General features: G+C 36.6%; 1 protein-coding gene across 1 annotated transcript in view; it reads right to left on the minus strand.

Annotated features, from left to right (window-relative positions):
• Nucleotides 1-307: 307 nt before the first annotated feature.
• Nucleotides 308-23,996, minus strand: part of LOC102426456 (cGMP-dependent protein kinase 1-like) — a 79,655-nt gene continuing 55,966 nt past the window's right edge. Inside the window, exons 2-3 of the mRNA XM_014446130.2 lie at nucleotides 7,062-7,228; nucleotides 308-411 (exon numbers count right to left, since the gene is read on the minus strand). Coding sequence (XP_014301616.2) covers nucleotides 308-411; nucleotides 7,062-7,228 — 271 coding nt within the window. The remainder of the gene's footprint in view (nucleotides 412-7,061; nucleotides 7,229-23,996) is intronic.

Here is a 23,996-nt window from a genome sequence, read left to right on the forward strand (position 1 = left end):
AGTAACTTAACTGTTCTTATTACAGTATACAAATAGCAAACAGCAAACAAATAAAATAAATTTGGTTTTAAAAGCATTTGCTCCTATTATTCTTATGAATAACTATAAAGAAGTTTATGATACACAAAAAAGCAATTCACCTTAATAAAGTTGGGCAAATTAAGCAAGAAAAATGGTTCTAAACAAATCATTAATGTAAACATCAATAATAATTCCTTGATATTTTAATATGCTTGAAATGTGAATTCTCAGAAATTGGTCTTAAGACCATTTTAAGTCATCTATGATAATTCAGAATCTCCTTGTACTACTTACAAAGCTTTAGTACAAGAATATTTTTGTTTTCATCAGAAAGGAGTTTATAGAAGGGGCTAAGTATAAAGATCAGATTCAGACTGCATCCTTCCAAAGCTATAACAGTTAAATTCAAATAGAATATGTGCAATTACAGGCTACTTTCTGAAATGCAGATCAAGGGAGAATTCCAAAGAGACCTATTCTGATACTCACTGGTAGGAATGGGGTGGGCTGTTGCCATGGTAGACACACCATGAAGCTTCAATGTGCTGGGAAGAAGCTCCAATCTGTCCTGCCCTTTGAAAGTGTGCCAAAATGATTACTAACCATTCAAGGATATTTCATTAGAGGGATGGATATTAAAAGCATTACTCTACCCAGCCCTCCACAAAAATCTTTGAAAATCTTGTTAGAGACCTTGAAGAAATACATCTATGTGTTTTTAAAATGAACCCACAACAATTTTAAAATCCTGTTTAATGTTCAGCATGCAAATTACTCAACATATCCATGTAATAATGGCTGAAATAAATTTCACCTCATTAGCAAGAAATCAATGTGTCATTACATTATTGCCAAAATGGTACTGACCCATGTTTTATTTTCACTTTTCAGTTATGATGTTTTAATTTTCATTAAAAGTGTATCTTAAACTTTCAAATTTGGCATTTTCTAAAAATTGAAGAATAGAGAAATTGATATTTTAGCAAAATGAGTCCTCATATAAGTGAAAATGCATAACTGTTATGAAGTATAGTAAGAGAAAAAATATATACTTGTATCTTTTTAACATAATCCGTGACCTGCTTTACCAATTTCAGATTAATTTTTTGGAAAAATGATACGTTTTCAAATATCATCTCAGAAAAACAAGCATATAAAATTGTAATTATTTTAGCTTTCATGAGTCTTCAAAAGTAAGGAAATTCACACTATTCACCATCTCAATGTAGTACATTCAATTCCACCATTAATAATTTAGAAAGACAATAGAGAACTATTCATTAGTAGAACTACATGTGATAAGGCCCTATTTTACAAAATCAAACAAGGACCTAAGTAGCCAGATGAGTATTAAAAACACTACCTTTTAAAATATGTCAATATTTTAATAATGATGTTCTTGACCAATTCATCTTGCTCATTTTTCTTGAATTGTACAAGAAATACCATTACTTGATTATGGTACATATACATAAATCCTTATATATGTTAGCCAAAAAAAATATTACTCAGCTTAATCACCTACCTCTATTCATCAAATTTGTCACTAAATGACATAATTATTGCCAAATATAAAATCTACCTTCACAGAAACACATTAACAAGCATATTTAAAAACATACTTACTGCCCCCAGAGGACAATTTATAAATTTTATATGTTGGGGTGGGGTGTATTGCCCTTTCAGCTTCCTACTTGAAAAGAATAGCTCTTTTTTAGACCATAAATGTGGATATGTTCCTTGATTGATAACAGCTTACACTCTCCACCAATGTATGGTCACACATACACATACACACATATGCACAGGCATGAGAAATACTTGCCTTCTATGTCTTACAAAGACACAAAAAGCACCAAACAAGAAGAAGATAGATATATTCAACTATCTTAAAGCTATTAACTTCTGTTCATCAGAAGATATCACAAAGGAGTCAAAATATAAACTATAAATGGAAGGAGATATTTGAAATACAAGTAATTCACAAGGATTAAGCCCCAAAATGTGTAAAGTCAACCAACCAACCAACCAACCAACAGAAAAACAGGTGGAGAATACTATGGGCACTGACAGAAGAAACACAAACAGCACATAAACGTACAAAAATATGCTCAATATCATCAATAATCAGAAGGAAAATAACTGGAAATGATCCAAATATAATCAGTAGTAGAAGGATAAATAAGTTGGGACATATATACAGAACAGAATATTGAAGAGCAAAAATTTAGTAGAAAAATGTACGCAGTCTTATTGATTTTATACAATATAAAGCTCAATAACATTTAAAAGTAAACATGCACATGCCATGGAGGAGGGTGGTTGTGAAGAGAAAACCTCTGGAAGACTGGGTTCCCATAAGCTCACTTGAAGGCTATCCATTCATGGACCCGCAGACAGATCCTGGCGTTTGGAGAAGGGATGGGAGGTGTGTTATGAGTCAGCCACAGGGAATCCTCCACCTGCACAAAGTTTCCCCGTGCAGCTGCTATGCAGTCACTGCTAGAATGCCTGCTGGGTGGGGTTCTTGCCATCACATCAGGGTGCTCATTTCACTTTTTTGCAACTTATTAATTAGCAGAATGCTAACTCTAAAGTCTTCTTCCCTATAACTTGTATTTCTTCTTTGATCATTTAGATTCATGAAGAATCGTTCCCTTTTCGTGTGACAATCTCTCAGCATTTACTAGTACAAACAGCCTTTCCTCCTTGCTGGTGTTGTTCAGTGGTTGAACATTGACTTATGAACCCGGAGATCAGGGTTCCATTCCCAGTTAGGGCACATGCTGGGATCACGGGCTCCATCCCTAGTGTGGGTGTGCAGGAGGCGGCCAATCAATGATTCTCTATCATCATTGATGTTTTTATCTCTCTCTCCCTTTCCCTTCCTCTCTGAAATCAATAAAAATATATTAAAAATAAATAAATAAGTAAAACAGCCTTTCCTCCTAAAACTTCCATCTACACATGAAATAGTGTCAAAATTTTTAAAAATGTGTTATGCTCCCTATTCTGGCTCAAGCATATTAAAGTTTTTTTGAAGGGTGGCACCCCAAAATATAACATGATATCCCACATGCCCTCTAAATATATCAGTTTCCTGCCATGAACTCTATAATTGAAATATATTTTAATATTCACATCTAAAGCTTTCAGAGACTCATTATGACAAATTTTCATAAATAGATGTTTATTTTGTTTTGTTTTTATATGAACAGTACATAAGCTTGCACTTTAACATTAACGTTATAAACTTGGTCCTATAAAGGAACTGCAAAAATAACTTAAGTGCTTTGGTATTTCATCCATTCTAAAGATCTCTCTCAGATTAACATGAAAAACTCATCAGGTCAAAAGGCAACACCTAATTTGGGAGAATAAAATGACCTGTTTCTCACGTTAAATTTACTAAGAGAGCTAATTTATATGAGAATGAATTCCATCCTTTCATACTCTCAGGTAGTGTTTTAAATGCCAACTGACATGGAGAGGCTCATTGTTAATGTTCAATTTCATATAAAAATCACTCTTTGAATCCGTTTTCAGTACATCATTTAATTATATAAAGAGTGAAATGTTTCAGGGGGCAGGAGTAATACAAGTTACAGTATGAATTTGTATAAGTTTACTGTTGATGGTGCCTAGCACGATTCATGTCCAGTTGAAGAATAAATAGTGACAGACAGACACCAGCCTAAATAGGCAGACCTGGTGTCAAGAGAAAGAAGCAGATGACCAGTCTTCAGAAGGCATAAGTAAAACCTAGGAGCAGTAACAACAGAATAGTGCCCGGCTGGTGTGGCTCAGTGATTGAGCTTCAACCAGGAGGTCAAGGTTCGATTCCTGGTCGGGGCACATGCTGGGATGAGGGCTCAATCCCTAGTAGGGGATGTGCAGGAGGCAGCCAATCAATGATTCTCTATCATCATTGATGTTTCTATCTCTCCCTCTCCCTTCCTCTCAATGAAATCAATAAACACATATTTTTTGGGGGAAAAATCAGAAACATGAGGCTAGTCTCTTGAGAACTGGTGTAAATAATCACAGATCACTTTGTGTACATAAGTCCTATCAAAATAATCATTGTGTGATGAGCCGAAATAACTGTTCCTTCTTAAATTGTTTTTTTAAACCTGTGAGAAAAATAAAATCAATGCTATTGATTGCAGACAGAAAAAATAAGGCCGTCAGGTAACAGCAGAGTTCAGTCCTAAACAATGACACAGAGGTGCACCAAGATTAAGCCAAATCACAGCCATTTTTCAATAAGAAAAAGGAGCTAATAAGAGGAGAGGAATGGATGTGAGACAATCTACAGAAAGGTCAGTAAGCAATTCAATGTTTAAAGGATGCACAAAAGCCAAGAAGGTATTTATAGGAAACATCTAGATTATTTTCTTTTTGAACTATTGGCCATTCAAGTTCTATTGTTTTCTTGCAGATAATCAAACCACTTTTTTTTTTAACCTTACGGATTGAGGTTGTGCATTTTATATGAGCTTCCAAAACTGGGCTCTCCATAGCAAATATGTACCAACAGCACTTGTAATCTGTATATTTTGAAAGTTAACATTAGGTACTGGAACTCTGGAGCTGGATGGCCAAGGTTTTCACCACAACATACTAAATGTATGATCTTGGCCAATTTATATAACTTATGAGTTTTTCATCTATTAACATGTGGATAATGTAATACCTTCCTCTTAAGGTTGTTATGAGGATTAACATTTTAATCCCCATAAAGAGATTAAATAGCACCTGGAATATATAAGTACTAAATAAAAGCTATTATTAACAAGCATCTCATGAAAAAAAATTGATGATTTTATTTAAAAGTTTAACTTAAAACAGCCAATGATCACTAAAAGACACTTGCCATTTTCAGAAAATAAAATGTAATCTATCTGCATCCACAATTAAAGATCACAGAAAACACTCAAAACCAGTATCTCTAAGCAAATCCACCACGTTAATGGATATGAATAGTCATTTTTAGTAGGAAAATATTAGATTAAGTTCCCAAAGAAGATATTTTATTCACATCAACAATTCTGAATCACTAAATCAAAATTTGTTTTAGATGACAGTAGAGTGAAGTTTCTGATTTTAAAAAGGGAGGGAAAGAGTGTAAGAATATTAACAAATATTACATCAGAATTAAGGCCAATTATATCCATTCATTTAAGAAAATAAATTATATTCAAGTATTTTCTAAGACTCATTCATATATTTGAAAACATAATTAAAATGTAAACAGAGCCTTGGCTACTTAATCTACTTATACTGCTGCTTAAGGAAACTAATACCAAATAATTTTGATTAAAACTTGAAACTAAAACTTCTACTGGGCAGCAATTAAGTATCTGAAAGTCACACAGCTCATTTTACTTGAAAATACATGTTAATATATTTACACTGCCTCCAGATGAAGTTCCCCAGCCATCCTAATTAGTGAAGTCTTACCATATGAATATTCTCTTTTGTTAAAATGATGAGAAACTGTGGCATTTAGGTATGCAATAATACTTGGGATACTGCCCAGGCTACAATAAAAATCAGTTAAGGCACATGTTAAACAAGCACTTTATGAAGAACACTTCCTTTAAATGAAGAGATGCAGGAAAAATTGGACTGATTTTCCATGTGAACTCCTTGGGTGTTTTTTTTGGAATGTCTTGATAATAAGTGAGTGTGTGAAAGATCCTCTATATTCTATTCATTCATTGTTGCTATGGCGTACTCTTTATAAATATTAATGCTCACACATGAAAAAGAATTCACCTATAATAAGAACAGTGCTATCTACAATTTGAGAAGATTGAATGTGTTGATAAAAAACTAATTAAACAATGAAACATTTCCTCAATTAAAACTTACAAAAAAATAAATGACAGGGTTTGTTTTTCTTTTAATTATTCAGATATAAAGATATTAGCACAAGATCAGTCAAAGTTACAATGAACTGGCTAGAAATACAGCTTGGGGTCAGATTGGCATCAGTTTATAAGATTACTAGAGACCCAGAGCACAAAATTCGTGCACAGGTAGGGTCCCTAGGACTGGCCGGCGATCAGGTCCAATCTGTGGGGTGACCAGTGGGGCGATCAGGGGCCCCGCTCATACCGGCCTTTGCTGGCCTGGTGCCTCCCACTTGCCAGCCCTGACCCCTGCCCCCACCACCAGTCGGGGCCTGAGGGCTGAGGGCAGCTCCTGCATTGAGCATTTGCCCCCTGGTGATCAGTGTGCATCATAGCGACCTGTCATTCCACAGTTTGGTCGATTTGCCTATTAGGGTTTTATATAGATAGATGGTCACTGTAGGGACTTTAACTGAAAGGAAATGAGCACTCATTATTTCAGGATTTTTTCTTCTCACAAAAGGAAAACATGTCATTATAAATTCCAAGTTAGAAATACACATTATTAAAATCTACCTAAGCATAAAACATATTTACATAGTGCATGCCTCAGTTTTTTTAAGAGCAGTTTCTATCTTAGTGTGCCCAAGATTTAGGAAAACAAGCTATCACTCTTATTAATTAGGCAGCTAAAATGCCATCCAACCTTTATACTCTGCCTCTATCACACACACATAAGACACTGGAAACATTCCATCCTCTTTTTATGGAAGCATCATAGCAGAAAACCTAGTCACATACTGAAAGTTAAAGGCAGAGTTGAAGATACTTTGATTATCTGACCAAACATACTTCTAATAGACTTGAGCTGCCATGGAAGCTTTCTGAGCTTGCTCAGTGATCTGACGGTGTCTGGTCTTAGTGCAATAAATCACATTTCTCTCTTTCAATGATCATACTTCCCTGTCTGAAGAAATATGAAATTCTCATATTAATATCCTAAACACAAGCACTTCATACAATTAGCATCTAAGTAGTATTTCACCTCTTTTCAAACTGTTTCTCAACAAAACAAAAAAAGAGAGAGAGAGAGAATGAAAATGGTTCATGTCATCTGTGTGCAGGCTGATAAGCTGAAAAGGGAATATTTGATTTTCAAAAGAGCAGAGTGACAAACCATACCTTCCATGACATACACCAGTGACCCCACGTCTCCTTCTTTGATGATGCAACTGTCTTTGCCATACTCCACTGGGTACATACAATCCACAATCTCCTGGATCTGCGACAGCTCCAAGTTCTTCATGAAGTCATTGTCAAGGATGGCTTCCTTTATGAGATCCTTGGACCTAGGACAAGAAAGGGAAGATTTACTGACACATCTGACAAGTGCTTTCAGTCTCTGAGGGTTAGCAGAGCCGGACAGTACAGTGTTGAGCACACTACACACGCATTTTCTTGTTAGGAATCCAACCATTTTCTGAAAGACCTGAGAACACAGTAATTTCATGGCCATAGGAAAGGCACTGAGAAATTTTCCTTTAAGTGAAGTATCATCGAATGGACATGTGACAAACAAGAAAATCATACAATTCCATTTTGTTTTAGAATGTTTTTTAATAGCCACAAAGATAGTGGAAAAACCAATGGACACACATTTTAAATTGAAGTTTGCAACTTATTTTAAGAATATGAACAAAATACAACATTTTATAGAGCACTATTATTATATTTATGTATTATAAAAGAACATCAGGACGTATTGTGCCTCTCCCATTAGATTTTATGATCCATGAAGTGAGAAATAATTTTTAATTTTTTTCTCTACTCTATGCCCAGTGTCTACCTGCCATAATACTGGTTATATATGGGTACTCAATAAAAAATGGTAAGAAATGGATTCCTAATCAGCTGTTTGAAACCACTGGTAGAAATATGAGTTATTTATTCATATCTCATCCTTCTGTAAAGAATATTTATTTCTCCAAGCATCTAAATTGAGGTAACCAGAAAGATAAAACTCTACTGAACAAGACATTTCCAACACATGATTTAGACATGGGATTAAATGGGTAGCCAGTGGGGAAAATATTTTAAAATTCTATAATTGGGATTCAGTGTTTGACAGGAAAGTTTTGCAGAACTTAAAAGATGGTGATAATTTGATTCACTGGGATAATAAGCTCCAAATGACTTCCCAAGGATATAAAAAAAATCAAAGTGAATAGAATTTTAAAATATTTTGTCAGGAGATATAATCAGAATACTGTCAGAGAAGTCAAAAACTGGCTAAGGAGAAAGCAAAGACCTCAGCAAAATAGAGGAAAAGCAACACATGTGGAATTTTATATTAAATATCTCAATTTGAAAAGCATTTGACTACAGCTGTCTTTGTCGCATTTCCTTAGCAAGCGGCTTTCAGGGAAGTGACCTGCAGTAGTGAATACTGACTAAAGCATCAGACCTGCCCATCTCTGGGTGGCTTTTCATCTAGACCTCAGTCTGACTGGGCTAGCCTTCGCACATCATGTTTTTTAATGATTTGGCTTTAAGAAATGAAGGGTCGCCAGGCCTGAGTGGCTCAGTGGTTGAGCATCGACCTATGAACCAGAAGGTCACGTTTTGATTCTAGGTCAGGGCACATGTCCAGGTTGTGAGCTCGATCTCCAGTGTGGGGCATTCAGGGGGGAGCCGATCAATGATTCTCTATCATCATTGATGTTTCTATCTCTCTTTCCCTTTCCCTTTCTCTCTGAGACCAATAAAAATATATTTTAAAAAAATAAATGAAGGGGTATACATAAAAATGAAAATAACTGAAAATTCATCAATATGAAAACATTCACAGAATGGACTGCTATAATGCAATTAAAATTATGTTTATAAAGAGTATTAATGTATAGGGAATTCTTATAGTATTTTTGAAGTGAAAATACAAGATACAGAATTATCTCTAGAAGAAGAAGGTCTGTGTGTGATGAAGTGTAAAGAAAAGAGTATTTGGAGTTATTAGATGTATCCAGGACCCAATGTGAGCCTTGCCAACTCTTATACCTTGAGCAGGTTGTCTTACTTTCCTGAATTTCCATTTTAGCATTTGTAAAATGGCATTTTCAAAATTACCAAACTAACAGAATTATATGTGAGAACCAATGAAAATATAGTGTTACTTTCAGTAAATGGTGGGTGATTAAGCTGGTAGTAATATTAATAGGAAGGGTAGGAATTAAGACTTGAAACAATATCAGAAGAAAGTAAGACACTGGCATTAGGGTTCAGTTGCCTTTGGTGACAGCACTATATTTTTCTTTCTACTTTTCTCTTTTTATAAAACTTTCTAGAATGGGAATGCTTTTTATATTGAAAAATCTTTAATTTTAAAGGTAGTTTATGAAAATAATTATGCGATGAGGTAAAACAAAATGCTATTGCTCATCTAAATAATTACTTACTTAAATATAGATACTTAATACTGGTTGACTGTTATTGGTATATTCAATAATATTCTTTTTAATCAATCCTCTTCCTACAGCCTGTATGTAAATACTAGTGGGAGGAATTTTCCCCTAATAAAGAGACGGAGATGATGGCCAATGGTTAAGGACTTCAGAATAGGCTCTATTTAAAGAGTCTGCTTGTGAAACCTTGACTTTAATAGGGCTATTTAGCTGTATGCTGTTTTCTTAACCTGGCTTGCCAAAACTTTGTTTCTTCTGAGGTAAAGAGTCGATTCTCTTGAGTCTTCAACACAGGATGTAAAACTTGGTCCCTACCTATGATTTTCATGAGCTCTCCTTTCCTAAGTATCCTCACCATTCCTGACCTCGGCTACACCATGAGTACCATCATAATGACTGCTGCACTCTGTTGTTCTAAGATTATTTTTTCTAATAACCAGGACTTATTTTCAGGAAATTAATTTTAATCAAATTGATAATATTCTCTTTACCAAAAATTCCTTTATTTTGTTTGGGTCAAAGAATGAGGCCATCAATTGGCTCATATTTTCTAATAATATAAAGATTGGATATTATCAACCTCAGAATCCCAACATGTTTAGCTACACATGGTATCATATCCTTTGGTAAATATGAATAGTGCTCCACTAAAAATATGAGCCCTAGAAATGCCACAAGGGTAGAAATAAATCTCCCTTCCATGAAAATAGTTAGCTCAGTCCAAAGATGATTGCACTAGTCACTTTCTCTTGTCTGGTAAACAGTATTATTAACCCACTGTATGAAGACATCAAAAAGATGACACAATGAGATCTAACACAATCCTTTAGAATTTTCCAAATGCTTAAGTGCTTTTTAAAAGTGTGGGGGTGAGGAGGGAGAAGAGAGGAATTTCAGGTTTCTTTTGCTTCTCAAATTTCATTTTAAAAGGAGAACATTTCTATCTCAAGTCTCCACTAAAGCAAATTTGAGGCCTTCATATATGCTTTTGTGTCACTTTAAAACAAACTGAAAAATATAAGACCCATGTCTTATCATTTATCCCTTCGTGCAGTTATTGCCCAATAGCATGTTTGGCTCTGGAATGTCACAAATAATCCATCTCTTCCTTGATAAGATAGAAATCTTATGCCTCTGTGTAGTAACTCAAAGATGTTCTTATCAGTGAGCAATACGTAAAGCCCTGCCTCTGTGTAATTTTCCATGAAGTCCTTTCCCACTGAAGGACTTTAGGTCAACTCACATTAGTCTCCACTTGCTCTGACATTATCCTATATAATAAAATCCCAATATGCAAATTGTCCCCTCGACCTGGAGTTCGACCAGGGGGTGGGGCCAGCGGTGGCAGGCAGCAGCAGGAGGCCATGGGAAGGGAGATGCCCCCAATCGGCAGCCGGCAGCCTCTAGAGAACCTACCCATGCACAAATTTTGTGCACTGGACCTCTAGTAGATTATAATCAACCAGAGCCTCCACCTAATTTTTTGAGTCTTTTTCTTTTCCTGAAGAAATAGTCTAAGACACTCACTGTAATAGGATATGAAGCTGCATATGAGGTCAGCTAAACTGTGCTATCTGTATGGGAGCTGGGAAAGCTGCTATCACAGGTCCCAGAAGGTGGCTATCTCCTCTAACCCAGAGTATATGTTTTAACAACATTTTGCAAGAAATCAGCAGCCTGATCTGGGAGGTGTAAGAAGCAAATACAAAGACCTTGATTTCTAATCTTTTTTTGTCTGCTTCCATGAACAAATCTATTCAAAACAAAAACAACAACAACAAAAAACTTTTCTTCCATACCCCAAGTTTGTGGTTTTTAAAATCCAAACACCCATAAAAGTTACTTGGTTATTTCATGCTAGCCCTATTCATTTGTCATCAACAAATTGTCAACCTCTAAAATATTAGCTATATATAGCAGTGTGCTGGTAAACAGGCTCTCCAGGGAAAAGAAGAAAAAAAAAACAGGTTTGTAGGGTTTGCCAATTTCCACGGTATAAATAGTCTCGCCACACCTAATTTCAAGTTACCAATGCAAAGGCAACCTACTTACAAAATTCCTGAAAATGTAACAAGCAGTTCTTTTATGAGCCAGTCTGAGTTGGCTCCAGCACATTCCTGGATATAAATTATTTTTTTTAACATCTGAAGAATTTAGTGCACCTTAATTTATAAATGCTGCAAACAATCTGATGATCCTATCCTTTATTAAAAATTTCATTAAGTGGTATAATATCCCCAGATAATTTAATGCCAGGATTAGCCATAGTTCTTCCAAACTCATAATTTTAAGAAAATAAATTGGAAGGTTCACCTCTATTTGCTTATTGCAGAGAAAGTTTCTGAGGAGACACAAAGAATATTTGACAGAAATTGTCTTTTTACACAAACTGAGGTAAAAGTGGGCAATTCCAGGGTGAGTATAAGGAAATATGCACCCACTTCTCTAACCAGGGAGCCAGCATTATTCACTATTAATAAACAGAGACTCTTTAGTTTTCTCAACATTAATAAAAGGATATCTGACATTGTGGTTATCATATCATTGGCTACCAATATCTACATAGCACTAGTTTTATTTCAAAGAGTGAAAAGGCTATTTCAGATGGGATGTTTGGGAAGTCTTCTTTGAGCTGAGGACTGCTTAACAGTAGAATCCAACCATGCAAAGATCGTGGAGAAGAGCATTGTAGGTAAAAGACAAAGACAAAGGTTCAGAGGTTGGAACACACTTGATCTGCTCAAGGAAATTAGACCTGTATGGCTGAAGCATAGAGTGAGCAAGGAGGAAAAGGATACGAGAGTGAGACGAAAAGGTAGTCAAGAGCCAGGCCTCATAAGACCTTGAAGGCTGTGATAAAGACTTTTATTTTATTCTAAAGCCTTGGGAATCCAGTGAAGGATTATAAGAAAACCTATAATTTGCAGATAATCTATCAGACATAAACAATAAATAATGCAAATTTATTTTTAAATGTTACTTATTTCATGGAGGGTTTCTATCATGAATTTCATCAATTAGTGGATATAAAAACATAAGCTATTATCCTATTACTTAGAAATTCTTATACTTGAAACTCTTGGGAACTCTCATAAATCTTACATTTACTTGGACTCTCAGCCAACTTTTACATATTAGGAGAGAATGAGTCTGCTCTCCAATTTCAAGCTTTTGCTAGACGCTAAAAGGTTACACTCCATTCACAGCCTCTCTTTAGATTAGTTCCCCCTGAACACATGCCAAGTAATAGTAAATATGCCCTAAACATGTGAAAATTAATATCTGATCCCTTAATTTGACAAAGACTTCCAGGCATTGTAAAAAAAACAGTCAAGCCCAGAAGGTGTTGCTCAGTGGTTGCATGTCAACCCATGAACCAAGAGGTCACTGGTTAGATTCTCAGTCAGGGCACATGCCCAGGTGTGGGCTCGATCCCCAATAGGGGGCATGCAGAAAGCAGCCAATGGATAATGTTTCTCATCAATGCTTCTATTGTTCTAACTCTCTCCCTTTCTCTCTCTCTAAAAATCAATAAAAAACGTATTTAAAAAAATAGTCAAAGCTATTAAATTATTACTAATAATGGAAATTACCTAAAGTAATTTAAAGGTATAGAAATCTTCTTTAATCAAATTTTTTTTACTAAAAAAAACCCTCACTAAATCTCTTTAGCTTTCAATGGTCACTTGTAGGTTCAAATGTCAGGAGAAGCAGTAAATGCAGTTTCAAAGTCACCTTGACCTACAACAGTGTCTCTGAACTTGGCAACTCGAAAGTCTAACCTCTGATTGACAATTCATAGCTCTTTTATTCAGATAAAGTTATTGCTAGACCCCTTAAGATTTTCTAACTGCAGGAGCTATTGCAGCAGGATAACTCCATCTATCTACTGTGAAATATTTGTTTAATAACCTATAAGCAAGAAAAATTCTTGGAGAAGTCCTCTTACTGCCCCAACTATTAAGATTCTGCCCAAACAGTGGGTCCTATTTCTTGCCTAACAGCTTTCCTGAGTGAACTCTGTAGATAGACATAAGCTGGCTGAAAGCTAAGAAATATCAGTCAGCCCACATTTTTTAGATAAAATTTAATCCCACAAAGGTATCGGCTAATTTAGATACTTCCTCAAAACTGAAAATCAGTTTTTAACAAGTTTCAGACTATTTTCACATCAACCAACTCTGCTATAGCTAACCCATTCTTATAGCAAAAAGGAGTTACGACCCCCACTTGATTATGATGTGTTATTTTTTAATATTTTTAATTGATTTTTTTAGAGAGAGAGGAAGGGAGAGGGAGAGAGATAGAAACATCAATTGTCTGTGTCCTGCTGGAGGTGGAGCCCACAACTTGGGCATGTGCCCTAACCAGGAATCAAACCAGTGACTTGGTGCACGGGAGGACATTCAACCAACTGAGCCACACTGGCCAGGCATAATGTATTATTTCTTAATGTATTGTATTTGATTTGCTAATGTTACTTAGGATTTTTGTATCTGTATTCATCAGGTATATTAGTCTGTAGTTGTCTTTTATTGTATCATCCTTGTCAGGTTTTGGTATCAAGGCAATGGTGGCCTAATAAAATGTGTTAGCAAGTATTGCCTCTTCTTCAATTTTTTGGAAGAGTTTGAGATGAATAGGTATCAAAAAATAGAGGTATCATATGACCCAGCAATCCCTTTTCCGGGTATCTACCCAAAATAATTAAAAACATTTATTCACAAAGACATATGCATCCCTTTGTCCATTGTAGCATTATTCACAGTGGCCAACACATGCAAACAACTGAAGTGTCTCTCAATAGATGATTGGATAAAGATGTGGTATATGGATGGACCTTGAGAATATCAAGCTAAGTGAAATAAGTCAGACAGAAAAAGTTAATAACCTTATGATTTCACTCATATGTGTGATATAAAACTGAAAACAAAAAAAGAACAAACAAGAAAAATAAATAAAAACTCATAGACACAGACAATAGTATGTTGTTACCAGAGGAAAGGGGGTTTAGGGGTATCAAAAGTATAGGGGGTCAAATATATGGTGATAGAAGATGATTTGACTGGGTGGTGAGCACACAATGCAATACAGAGATCTTGTATCATAGAAATGTATACTTGGTTTGCATATAATCTTATTAACCAAGGTCACCCCAATAAACTTAACAAAAAAGTAAGAGTCATAAAGAATTCAAAATTATTTGCAGCATTCCCCCCTCTAATCAGTATTTGATACAAAACAGGGTAATCACTGGGCCAAAATATATGATAGCAACATAGTTCTTAAGTGACCAATGATATTAATGTTTTGTCTGCTACATGCATCGCAAATAATTTCCAGGTGCAATTTCCCTTCTTTTTTTTTCTGTAATAAGTATCTGAATTAAATTAGATATTATAACTCTAAAGCAAAACAATGATTGAGGCAAGTAAGAAGTATTATCCCATACAATATTTATTTGCTCAAATGTCCCCTAAGCCTTCTCCTTTTTAACTATTACTTTCACCTCATTCTTATTGACTAGGCACCATGCTAAATCGCTCTAACTATTAAAGTCACTGGTTAGACGCTAACAGCTGGAGCAGACATGTATTAATTAAAGGAAGAGAAGATTATCGTTCTTTGTAGGTGTTCATCAACATACAAAAAGTCAGTATTAAAGTATCCCATTCAACTCTTCAAGTCATTCGGTGCTCCAGAAACACATCTGACAGCCACTTCACACTCCTGACCCTAACTTAAAATAAGGCAGATCAAGCTCTTGTCGTATAAGCTCCTTTCTTATCATGGAAGTAGAACTGTGGGACCCTAGCAGGTGTGGCTCAGTTGGTTGGCCATCCTCCTGTGCACCAAAAGGTTGCCGGTTTGATTCCCAGTCAGGGCACATACCGGGGTTGCAGCTCAATTCCCAGTCAGAGTGCATTCAGGAGGCAACTGATCAATATTTCACTCTCACATGGATGTATCTCTCTCCCTCTCTCTGCCCCCCACCCCCCAGCTCTAAAAATCAATAAAAATTTTTCTTAAATAAGAAGAAGTGTGGAGTTTCAGATAAAGACTATAACGTGTTTTCTATGAAAATAAGTAAGACTATACACATTACATTACAGAAGAACCATGTGGCATGATCAATTATGAACTAACTCGATTTTTCAAGTTTAGATACTTAAACTGCAAAACAGAGCAACAACTGGGAAGAAACATTTAACTTATTGCAATACAATGTTTTGAAGCAATATTATAGCGTTTAAAATACACAAACAATTGAGTTCTAGAATTAATTTGTTTCTAGCAAGGTCAACATGATCACACCATCAGCATCCATTAAGTTTCTTATGACCCACGGTGACCCTCCCAACAGGGCATAGATTGGGTACCATGATGTTTTGTGTGGTCCTTTGAAAACCAGTGTGTTTCATCACCATCTGCTATGCATTGTCATTTCAATTATTGCAATGCTTGATTTTAAAATTGATCATTAAAGAATCAGTTTAGAAAATATTCTATTGTTTAGATGTTTCTCATATTTAATCTCTGGGACAAATTACATTTTTTTAAATCCTCACCTGAGGATATGTTTATTGATTTTAGAGAGACAGGAAGAGAGAGAGCGAGACATTGATGTGAGAGAGAAACATCAATGGTTGCCTCCCATATGCACCAGGGATTGAACTTGAAACCTTTTTGGTGTATAGGACAATGCTCTAACCAACTGAGTCCCCTAGCCGGGATCAAGTGAACTTACATTTTAAATCACCTTACACTTGTCTGAGTTCAGCATCAGGAAAATAACATGTTTCTACCAACCACCCACCTCCAAAACATGGATGGTTTCATCCGGCTAGAAGTTGTGAGTTGGGTGATTCATTATTCCCTGTAGTGATGCTTCCAGAAAATTAGAGCCAAATTTAGCCTTGTTACAGGGACATGCAGGTGTTAGGAGGCAGATCGGCTTAGTTTGCATTAGGCTTTCATACATTAGACATTTTGTGTCTGCATAAAGGGTGATGGCATATATATCGAGGATTTTTTTTTAATTTAAAAACCAAGCAAGTATGTTCCTAGTTGTAAAAGCTTTGTGATTTCGAGGCTTCTTAGCCAAAGTGAAAAATTAACCAATAATAATGACATGACTCGTCATCACAGTAGCGGTAATATACTAGTACCACTTATATTGATCATGTGGTTACTCTAAATTCCCCAACAAAGAGCTTTACCTCATTTAAGCCTCACAATGACTTGCTAAGTTTGCCGAGGTAGAACTGAGGTTCAGAGCATGTCACCTGTCCAATGTTGTGTGACTAATAAGTGCCAGATAGAGTCAATATTTAAAGGTAAATCTGTTTGACTCCTAAGCCACATGCTCCTACATTATTTGACTTCTGAGCTCACAATACAGAATTGTATTGAAAATTTGAATATAGTATCCCAATTATAAAATCCAAAAGCAAATGTTCTTCTTACTTATGTCTAATTCTGCGAAAGTAAGGATGCTACGCTTGGAAAATATGACCTTTTATCTGCAGAGAGCATTTCATGCTTTCAAACACATCCCCGTCTGACATTTCATTCCACTATTGCCACAAACGTGTGCAGTCGGCAGAGCAGATGTCACTATTATCCCTATTTGACAGATAAGAAAACAAAGGCGCAAAGGGGTCAGATGCTGCCAGTTTGTGTGAGAGATTAAAGTGGAACTTATGTCTACTGATGACTGGCCTGAAATAAATGCTTTTCAGATCTTCCTTCATTACACACTCATTCACATTCTCTCTCTCTTTCTCCCTCTCTCTTCATCCAGTTTAATGATCAAACTCACTTGGACAAAGACTGAACCAGTATCCATTGAACCAGTATCATCGGAGAACTGTGGCCATTTGACAATAATTCTATGGTTTAAAAAACTGTCCGGTGGTTCATTCAGAGAGATTGCCTTTCTGAATAAATTCATTTTCCACATTACTGAAGTATGAGCATGTTTTGTGGCTTTCACATAAGATAACCTCTAATATAGAAACAACTCTTGAATTCAGGACTAAAATTTAACTTATCTGGATGTCCGTGTGTTCACATTTTTTTCTCTTCTCTGCCTTGAGCAGTTACTCTTTCTCTCTCTCTCCCTTCCCACAAACCCTGCCTCAGGTGAACTTGATATACAAAAATGGAGAGAATAGAGTGTACAAACATTTACTATCAATTGAGATGTATATCTGTATTAGAACTCAAAATAAAAAGGAAGTTATCATTATGCTTATAGGCTAAACATAAAATATTCCAAGAAAAACTCAAAATTATATTAATTTTGTATTTAATATAATTGATGACCTAGAACATAAATATATTTCAAAGTCAATATAAGATACTAAACATTAAATGCTTTCTATGTTATTATGGTAGAAATCTAATATATAAGATTTATAAACTTAAAACATGTTAGCATAATGGCATATACATTATAATCTATTGAGTTAGCTACCTTAAATTTTTACTGAAAAACACAGAGAGGGTAGGAAAAAAGGGAGGAAAGAAATGAGGAAGATAAATGAATGCAATTTTATAACTTGAATCCACTATCTATGTGTCTACTTGTACCATGCTGTCTGTGACAGATTTGCCCTTTTCAGAAAGTGCCAAATAGTTAATATTTATTCTTTTTCCAGCACAACTATTCCAGGTTCACATGTAGCCACTGCAGGTAAATACAAGCAATAACGATTCATGGGTTTATAACACAACCATTATTATCCACAAAGTGATTTACAAAGTGACCTAGAGTTGCTGCTGACATGAGTATAGTATTTATGGAAGAAAGTCAAACCTACAAATCTAAAAACTCAGTACTAAAAATGTATCCTTTGTGAAATAAGGTCACACCCATCAGTGAGAGAAGGACAAAAATAACAGAGAAGCCATAAAGAAGTGGAGGCAGGCCATGAAGCCAAGGAGATGAGTATAATAAATAAATGCCGAGGACGCGGGGTTCATAGCACAAAATATACTTGAAGTGCAAACACATTTGCAGGTCCATAATCTAACACTCAAGGCCTCCAGCCAGTCAAAGGGGGAACTACAGGGCTTTGCTAGGCCGAGGTTCCAAAAGCCAAAGACAGGCTGGAGAAGGGAGGAGCCTGGATTCCGAGGTTGTGGGACACTGAGTCAAAGTGAGGTCTAGAGAAAAAGACAGCTTAAAGAATTCATCCAAAGGGAATTCAGGCAGAACGGAGCCCAAGACATTGACTCTTCAACATGAGGCAGTGAGAGACAGCAAGAAGGATTCAGAGGGCAGGCAGGAGGCAGTGCTGCCAACCTGAGGCCGTGGTTGCCAGGGAATCAGGGGACTCTTTCATGGAGCGGTTGGGTTGTGACCTACCCCTAGATGTGCAGGTGCTATTGAAGATGTAAGGATTGTTGGACAAACGCTCTCCACACAGCCCATTCCATGGTTTCTACATCCTTTGTCACTCTCCAGAATGAATGAGGGAGAAGGAAAAGGGACAAAGAGATGTAAGGAGGGGGAGGTAACCCATGAGGACACTCTACCTTTTCTTGTAGGTAGAGTCTAGGTGCCAGGACAGCTGCCTAGGAAAAAGCCTTTGGAGCATTTTTAATTGTACATGTTATTTAACTTTGTCCTCCCATGAAAAACTTCCAGAAACAAATCAGTCACGTTAGTTAGGAAAATGGTTGATGCAACATTCAGTGTTCATCCCAGAGCCCTCTTCAAGGTCATGCTGCTCCAGGTGTATCAGCCTTTAGGCAGCAGTCTGCTCAGCCCGACCCTTATATTGTTCATTCATCCATTCATATTCATGCTCATGTATTCACTCATTCATAAAAAAGTGTTTATTGAGTGCCCATGCATGGCATTGGGTGCACAGGGATAAATGAAATAGACAGAGTCCTTGCCTTCTGAGAGTAAAATTCTAGTAATAGAGGAAAGACAACATAGATATAAACAAACACAATATTATTAAAATAGAGAAAATGTTTGGAAGGTTATAAAGTGGGTCCTAAATGTAGAATAAAGAGGAAGACCTATTTGGGATCTGAAATAAAAACCTGACTGGAAATGTAATAGGTGAAATAAGCCACCCCATAGGAGATCTAAGAGAAGGGCTCTCAAAGCGAAAGGAACGGAATGTTTTCAGGCTCAAGTTTGGAGAAGGAAGCCCCTGTGAGCTGGAGCCTCTGATAAGAGAAAGGCTGCCTGGAGGTGACGTTGGAGATGTTAGCTGGGGCTTGTTTAGACAGAGCCTTGCAGACTGGGGGAAAGAGCTGGGTTCTCAGTACAATAGAAACCTGCTAACACGGTGAAACAAGGATAGCGACATGGTCTGGTTCATGTTGGGGAAAAAACAAACGCACTAGGATTTCAATGAATGAGCGGGGGCAATTGTAGGTGGAAGTTAAGAGGAAGGAAAGCTCAGAAAAAGATGCTACTGTACTATTTTCAAGCGAAACATAACGACGGCTTAGATTAGGAACGTCCCAGTAGGGAGGGGCAGAAGTGTGGATAAGCTGAAAGTATATTTTGCAAGCAGAAGCTCTAGGACTTACAGGTAGATTATATGTGGGAAGGAGAGAAAGGGAGCAGTCATAGGTTTCCAGTTTAAGCAACTGAATAGACACTGGTGCTAATGAGATGGCTTAGACTCAGAGAGGTTGCAGGGGACCAGAGGAACCCAGGAGTGGGTCTAGGGAGAGGAGCTCACAAAAGAGATTGAGAAACAGCAGAAACAGGAAAGAAAACAGCAGGGAGGTGGTGTGAAGGAAGCATTTCAAGGAGAAGGAATGCATAACTTTTCCTTTTGATTCCCACCAGACGTATAGTTTCCAAAATGATTCGTTTTATTAAATCACTGGTCTTTCTCTCGAACATGAGTCAATCATAGTCTAGCAACAATAAGCACTGCTCTTCATTGGCCCAATTAATAAAAAAAAAATTTAAACATATGTTTACTATTGCTCAGTTTAAATTAAGCATAAGGGTATCACAGCAACTGAAACTTGCTTGGAAACAGAATTACTTATAAGAAAGCCAATAAGACTTACTGTCAATCCTCCACATTTTAAAAATATACACAACACATATACCACACATATAGGTATGCACTTAAGGCTACAAAGTTTATTGTGGTAAGGTTACATGCAGAGAAGGTTACATGATCTATTTTAAAAATTTCTGAATATGTTAAGAGCCTGGATCCCTCCTTACTTATCAGAACAAAATGGCAATCAACATGAATCAAATCAAAATTAGACTGCCATCTTTGGAGTGGGAAGGATTCCTTCGTGTGCAGGAAATACACTCGTTAGCAATCTGACAGGATAATCGATACAAGAAACTTGTTTAACGGATTTTATTCTCATACCAAGTTCCTGCAGATAAAAAAAATCATGAAACCATTAAGCAGAAAGGCAGGAAATAGAGAACATGAAAGTGACTCAGTATTAATCATACGTTGACTCACTCACTCAACATCATATACTAGTAAGCCTCATTACCCTCCCCTCCATTTACTTCCTAAGTGGAGAACTGTATCATAAGTGACACCATTCAGAGAAATGACTGCGCCGTGAGGATCATTAAGATTTCTGTACCAAATATAGTATTGTGAAGTTCTAAATGTCAGGGAGGCAAAGCTTTGCTCGGAGTTCATAAAATGAAGACTGCATTTCACTTTTGACTCTTGGAGTTGTTATCATGTTTATTATTTACTCTTTCCATTCATAGATAACTTTAGCCATTTAACCCAGCTTCTTAGCTACCTTAAATTCTTTTAAAAAGATAGTAGGGAGTAAATGCATAAGTAAAAAGTACCTATTTTTAAGTTTAATCTTAATAGACTTTTTAGGAAATAATGACATGCTAAGCTACCTACGTATCCACATTCAGTACATACCCACTTGGAATTCTTCCCAAGTTCATGGAACCAGATGCTCCATTGCTAACTTATACTAAATTTGGCATATAGTGTTCTTGTCCTCTCCCTGAGACACCCACGATCATTTTCCATAGCACGTTATAGAAACCAACAATACGCACCTTTTTCCTAGCAAAAATCCCCAAATGTTCAACTTAGTATTATGACACCCTCCCCTGTCCTACTTCCAGCAAAATCCAAAGGCATTTTTTCTTACTACATTTAATCGCCAATCTTGCCTTGCATCGTTCCTTTAACTTAAGCCTCAGCTCAGCCTTCCGTTATCCCTTCCTTAAACTGTTATCACCTTTGCTCCCCGTCTAATATCAAACGGTCCTAAGAGATGTTCTTTCAGCTGTTTATTCTGAACTCGCCCCTCAGCTTGTCACAGCACACACCTGTAAATCAAACCCTTGCCCCACAAACTCCAACCTAGCATCCGGTTTGGGATTTGTGAGGATCGCTTCCCAATGTAGTGGGTAAACTACAAATATCTTGTCTTCTATTTCTTTATGTTTCATTCAGGAAAACTTACTCAGCATGCCCTTCCTTATAGGGGTACCAATAAGGTTTCTACTAGGTTGTGTCTTTTTCAAGTCACTGTATAGAAACTCCTCCACCAAGATTACCAGAGTATGTCTATGTTCAAATCATTTACTACCACTACTCACATTGGGCATCGGAGTAAATTGTAAAGATTTTTAAAGTGTATCCGGAGCCCAACCCCAAAATTTAATGTCAGTTGGCCCGGGGTCTGACGCAGCTGTTGGATATCTGTACTACCAACTACATGTCATAGCATGCAAAATCTATTTTAATTATATGTTTACATGTAAAAATATTTTGTTAAACCTAAACTTTTATGCATAGTTTGTCCATTTATTTTTTTTCTTTTTTTTAAGTTCCTGGTCACTTCAAAGAAAAATGAATCCATAAAATATGGCATATTCAAGTACTGTCAATCCAAAATAACATTTTGGAAGACATAAGCAATGTGGCAGAAAATATCACACTTTATCTTAGAGTTGAGTTTGCAAAAGTATAAATAAGAAAACTTTAAAAATAAAAGAATGGACCACACAGAGAACCACAGGAAAGTTCTCAGTTATGACTTTGCATGGGATCAGAGCAAAGAGACAGAAGTTACCAGGATATTTACTCTCTGAAACGCACTCTTTGCTTATATAATATCAATCTACTAATTTCCCCATCTCTCCTTTCTTTCTCCCTTCCATCCCCGCCCCTCTCCCTCCCCATCACCTTCTCCCTCTCCTTCTCTTCTCCCTTCCCATCCCCCTACATCCCCGTTCTCCTCTCCCTCTTTCCTCCAGACCTTGACTCTCTGCTACTTCCTTTCAGTCACCTCACCAGCTCCTCCTCTTGTCAATCAACTAAACATTAATAGTTCCTGGGGCTCTGTTATGCACCTTTTATTCTTCCTTTAATTTGACATACTCTCCTTAGATAATCTTGCTAAAACCACTGTCCGTATGCGGACAGTGCCAAAATCCGTATCTAGAGCTCTAGCTGAAAGGCTTCTTGCCTACACAGGTACCGTAAACTCACCATGGTCACACTGAATGCATCTTCCTTCTGAACAAATCTTCTCCTCCAGAATCCTGCACCTCAACCAGTGGCATCACCAACCACCCAGTTGTTCAAAATAGAAGTCTTGAGGTCATCTTTGACTTCATTCCCTTCCTCAAAACTCATAACCAGTCACCAAGACCCATTTATCCTTTCTACCTCTTAATTTTTTCTTGAATCTATCCACCGCTAATCAGCTCCATGCCACTTAGAGATTAAGGTAACTTCATTGATCAACTCCACTTCAAAGTTTATGCAGTGGTTCTCAACCTTCCTAATGCCGCAACCCTTTAATACAGCTCCTCATGTTGCAGTAACCCCAACCATAAAATTATTTTTGTTGCTACTTCATAACTGTAATGTTGCTACTGTTATGAATTGTAATGTAAATATCTGATATGCAGGATATATTGAGGCGACCCCTGTGAAAGGGTCGTTCGACCCCCAATCTCCAAATTGTCCCCCTGCATCCATACTTAATCCCTTTCGGTCCTTTCTACACATTGTAATAAATTAAAACACACACACATACACAAAAATCAGCTTGTGAAAACTGTTCAATCCAAATAAAGTCTATATCTGAGTTAATAACATTGTAGCAACGTAAATTTTCTAGGTTTTACACTGTACTATGGCAATGTAACATATTGTCATTAGAAAAAACTGGCTGACAGGTACATGAACATACTCTATGCCTTTTTTTCAAATTCTTAACAATTTCAAAATGAAGAATTATTTTTAAAAATACAACTCTAATTATATGTTTTATTTCTGCTTCACCCCTTCTTAAAATTCTTAAATAACTTTCCTTAAATAAGACCAACATCTTGACATTGGTTTTCAAACCCACTCAAGTTCTGGTCTGCCTCATGTTACATTTTCCTTTTTGGACTGGTACTACAACTGTACTAGTCTTCTGTGGACACTCTCTTGCTTCCAGAACTACAAATAAACCATCCCCTCTTCAGGTCTCTGCTAAATTTCCGTTCATCGGGGAAGTTTTCCCCAGCGATTCTCTACTGATCCATCCCTTCAAACTAGATGAATTCACCATCCTTTTCCAGTTCCCACAGCACCCTTTACCTCTCTTTTTGTAAAATTCATCTTGAAATTTCCTGCTCAGTATCACCCTTCACCCCAGTAAT

This window comes from Myotis lucifugus, unplaced genomic scaffold, assembly GCF_000147115.1.
Source record: "Myotis lucifugus unplaced genomic scaffold, Myoluc2.0 scaffold_506, whole genome shotgun sequence".
In the NCBI taxonomy this organism is placed as follows: Eukaryota; Metazoa; Chordata; class Mammalia; order Chiroptera; family Vespertilionidae; genus Myotis; species Myotis lucifugus.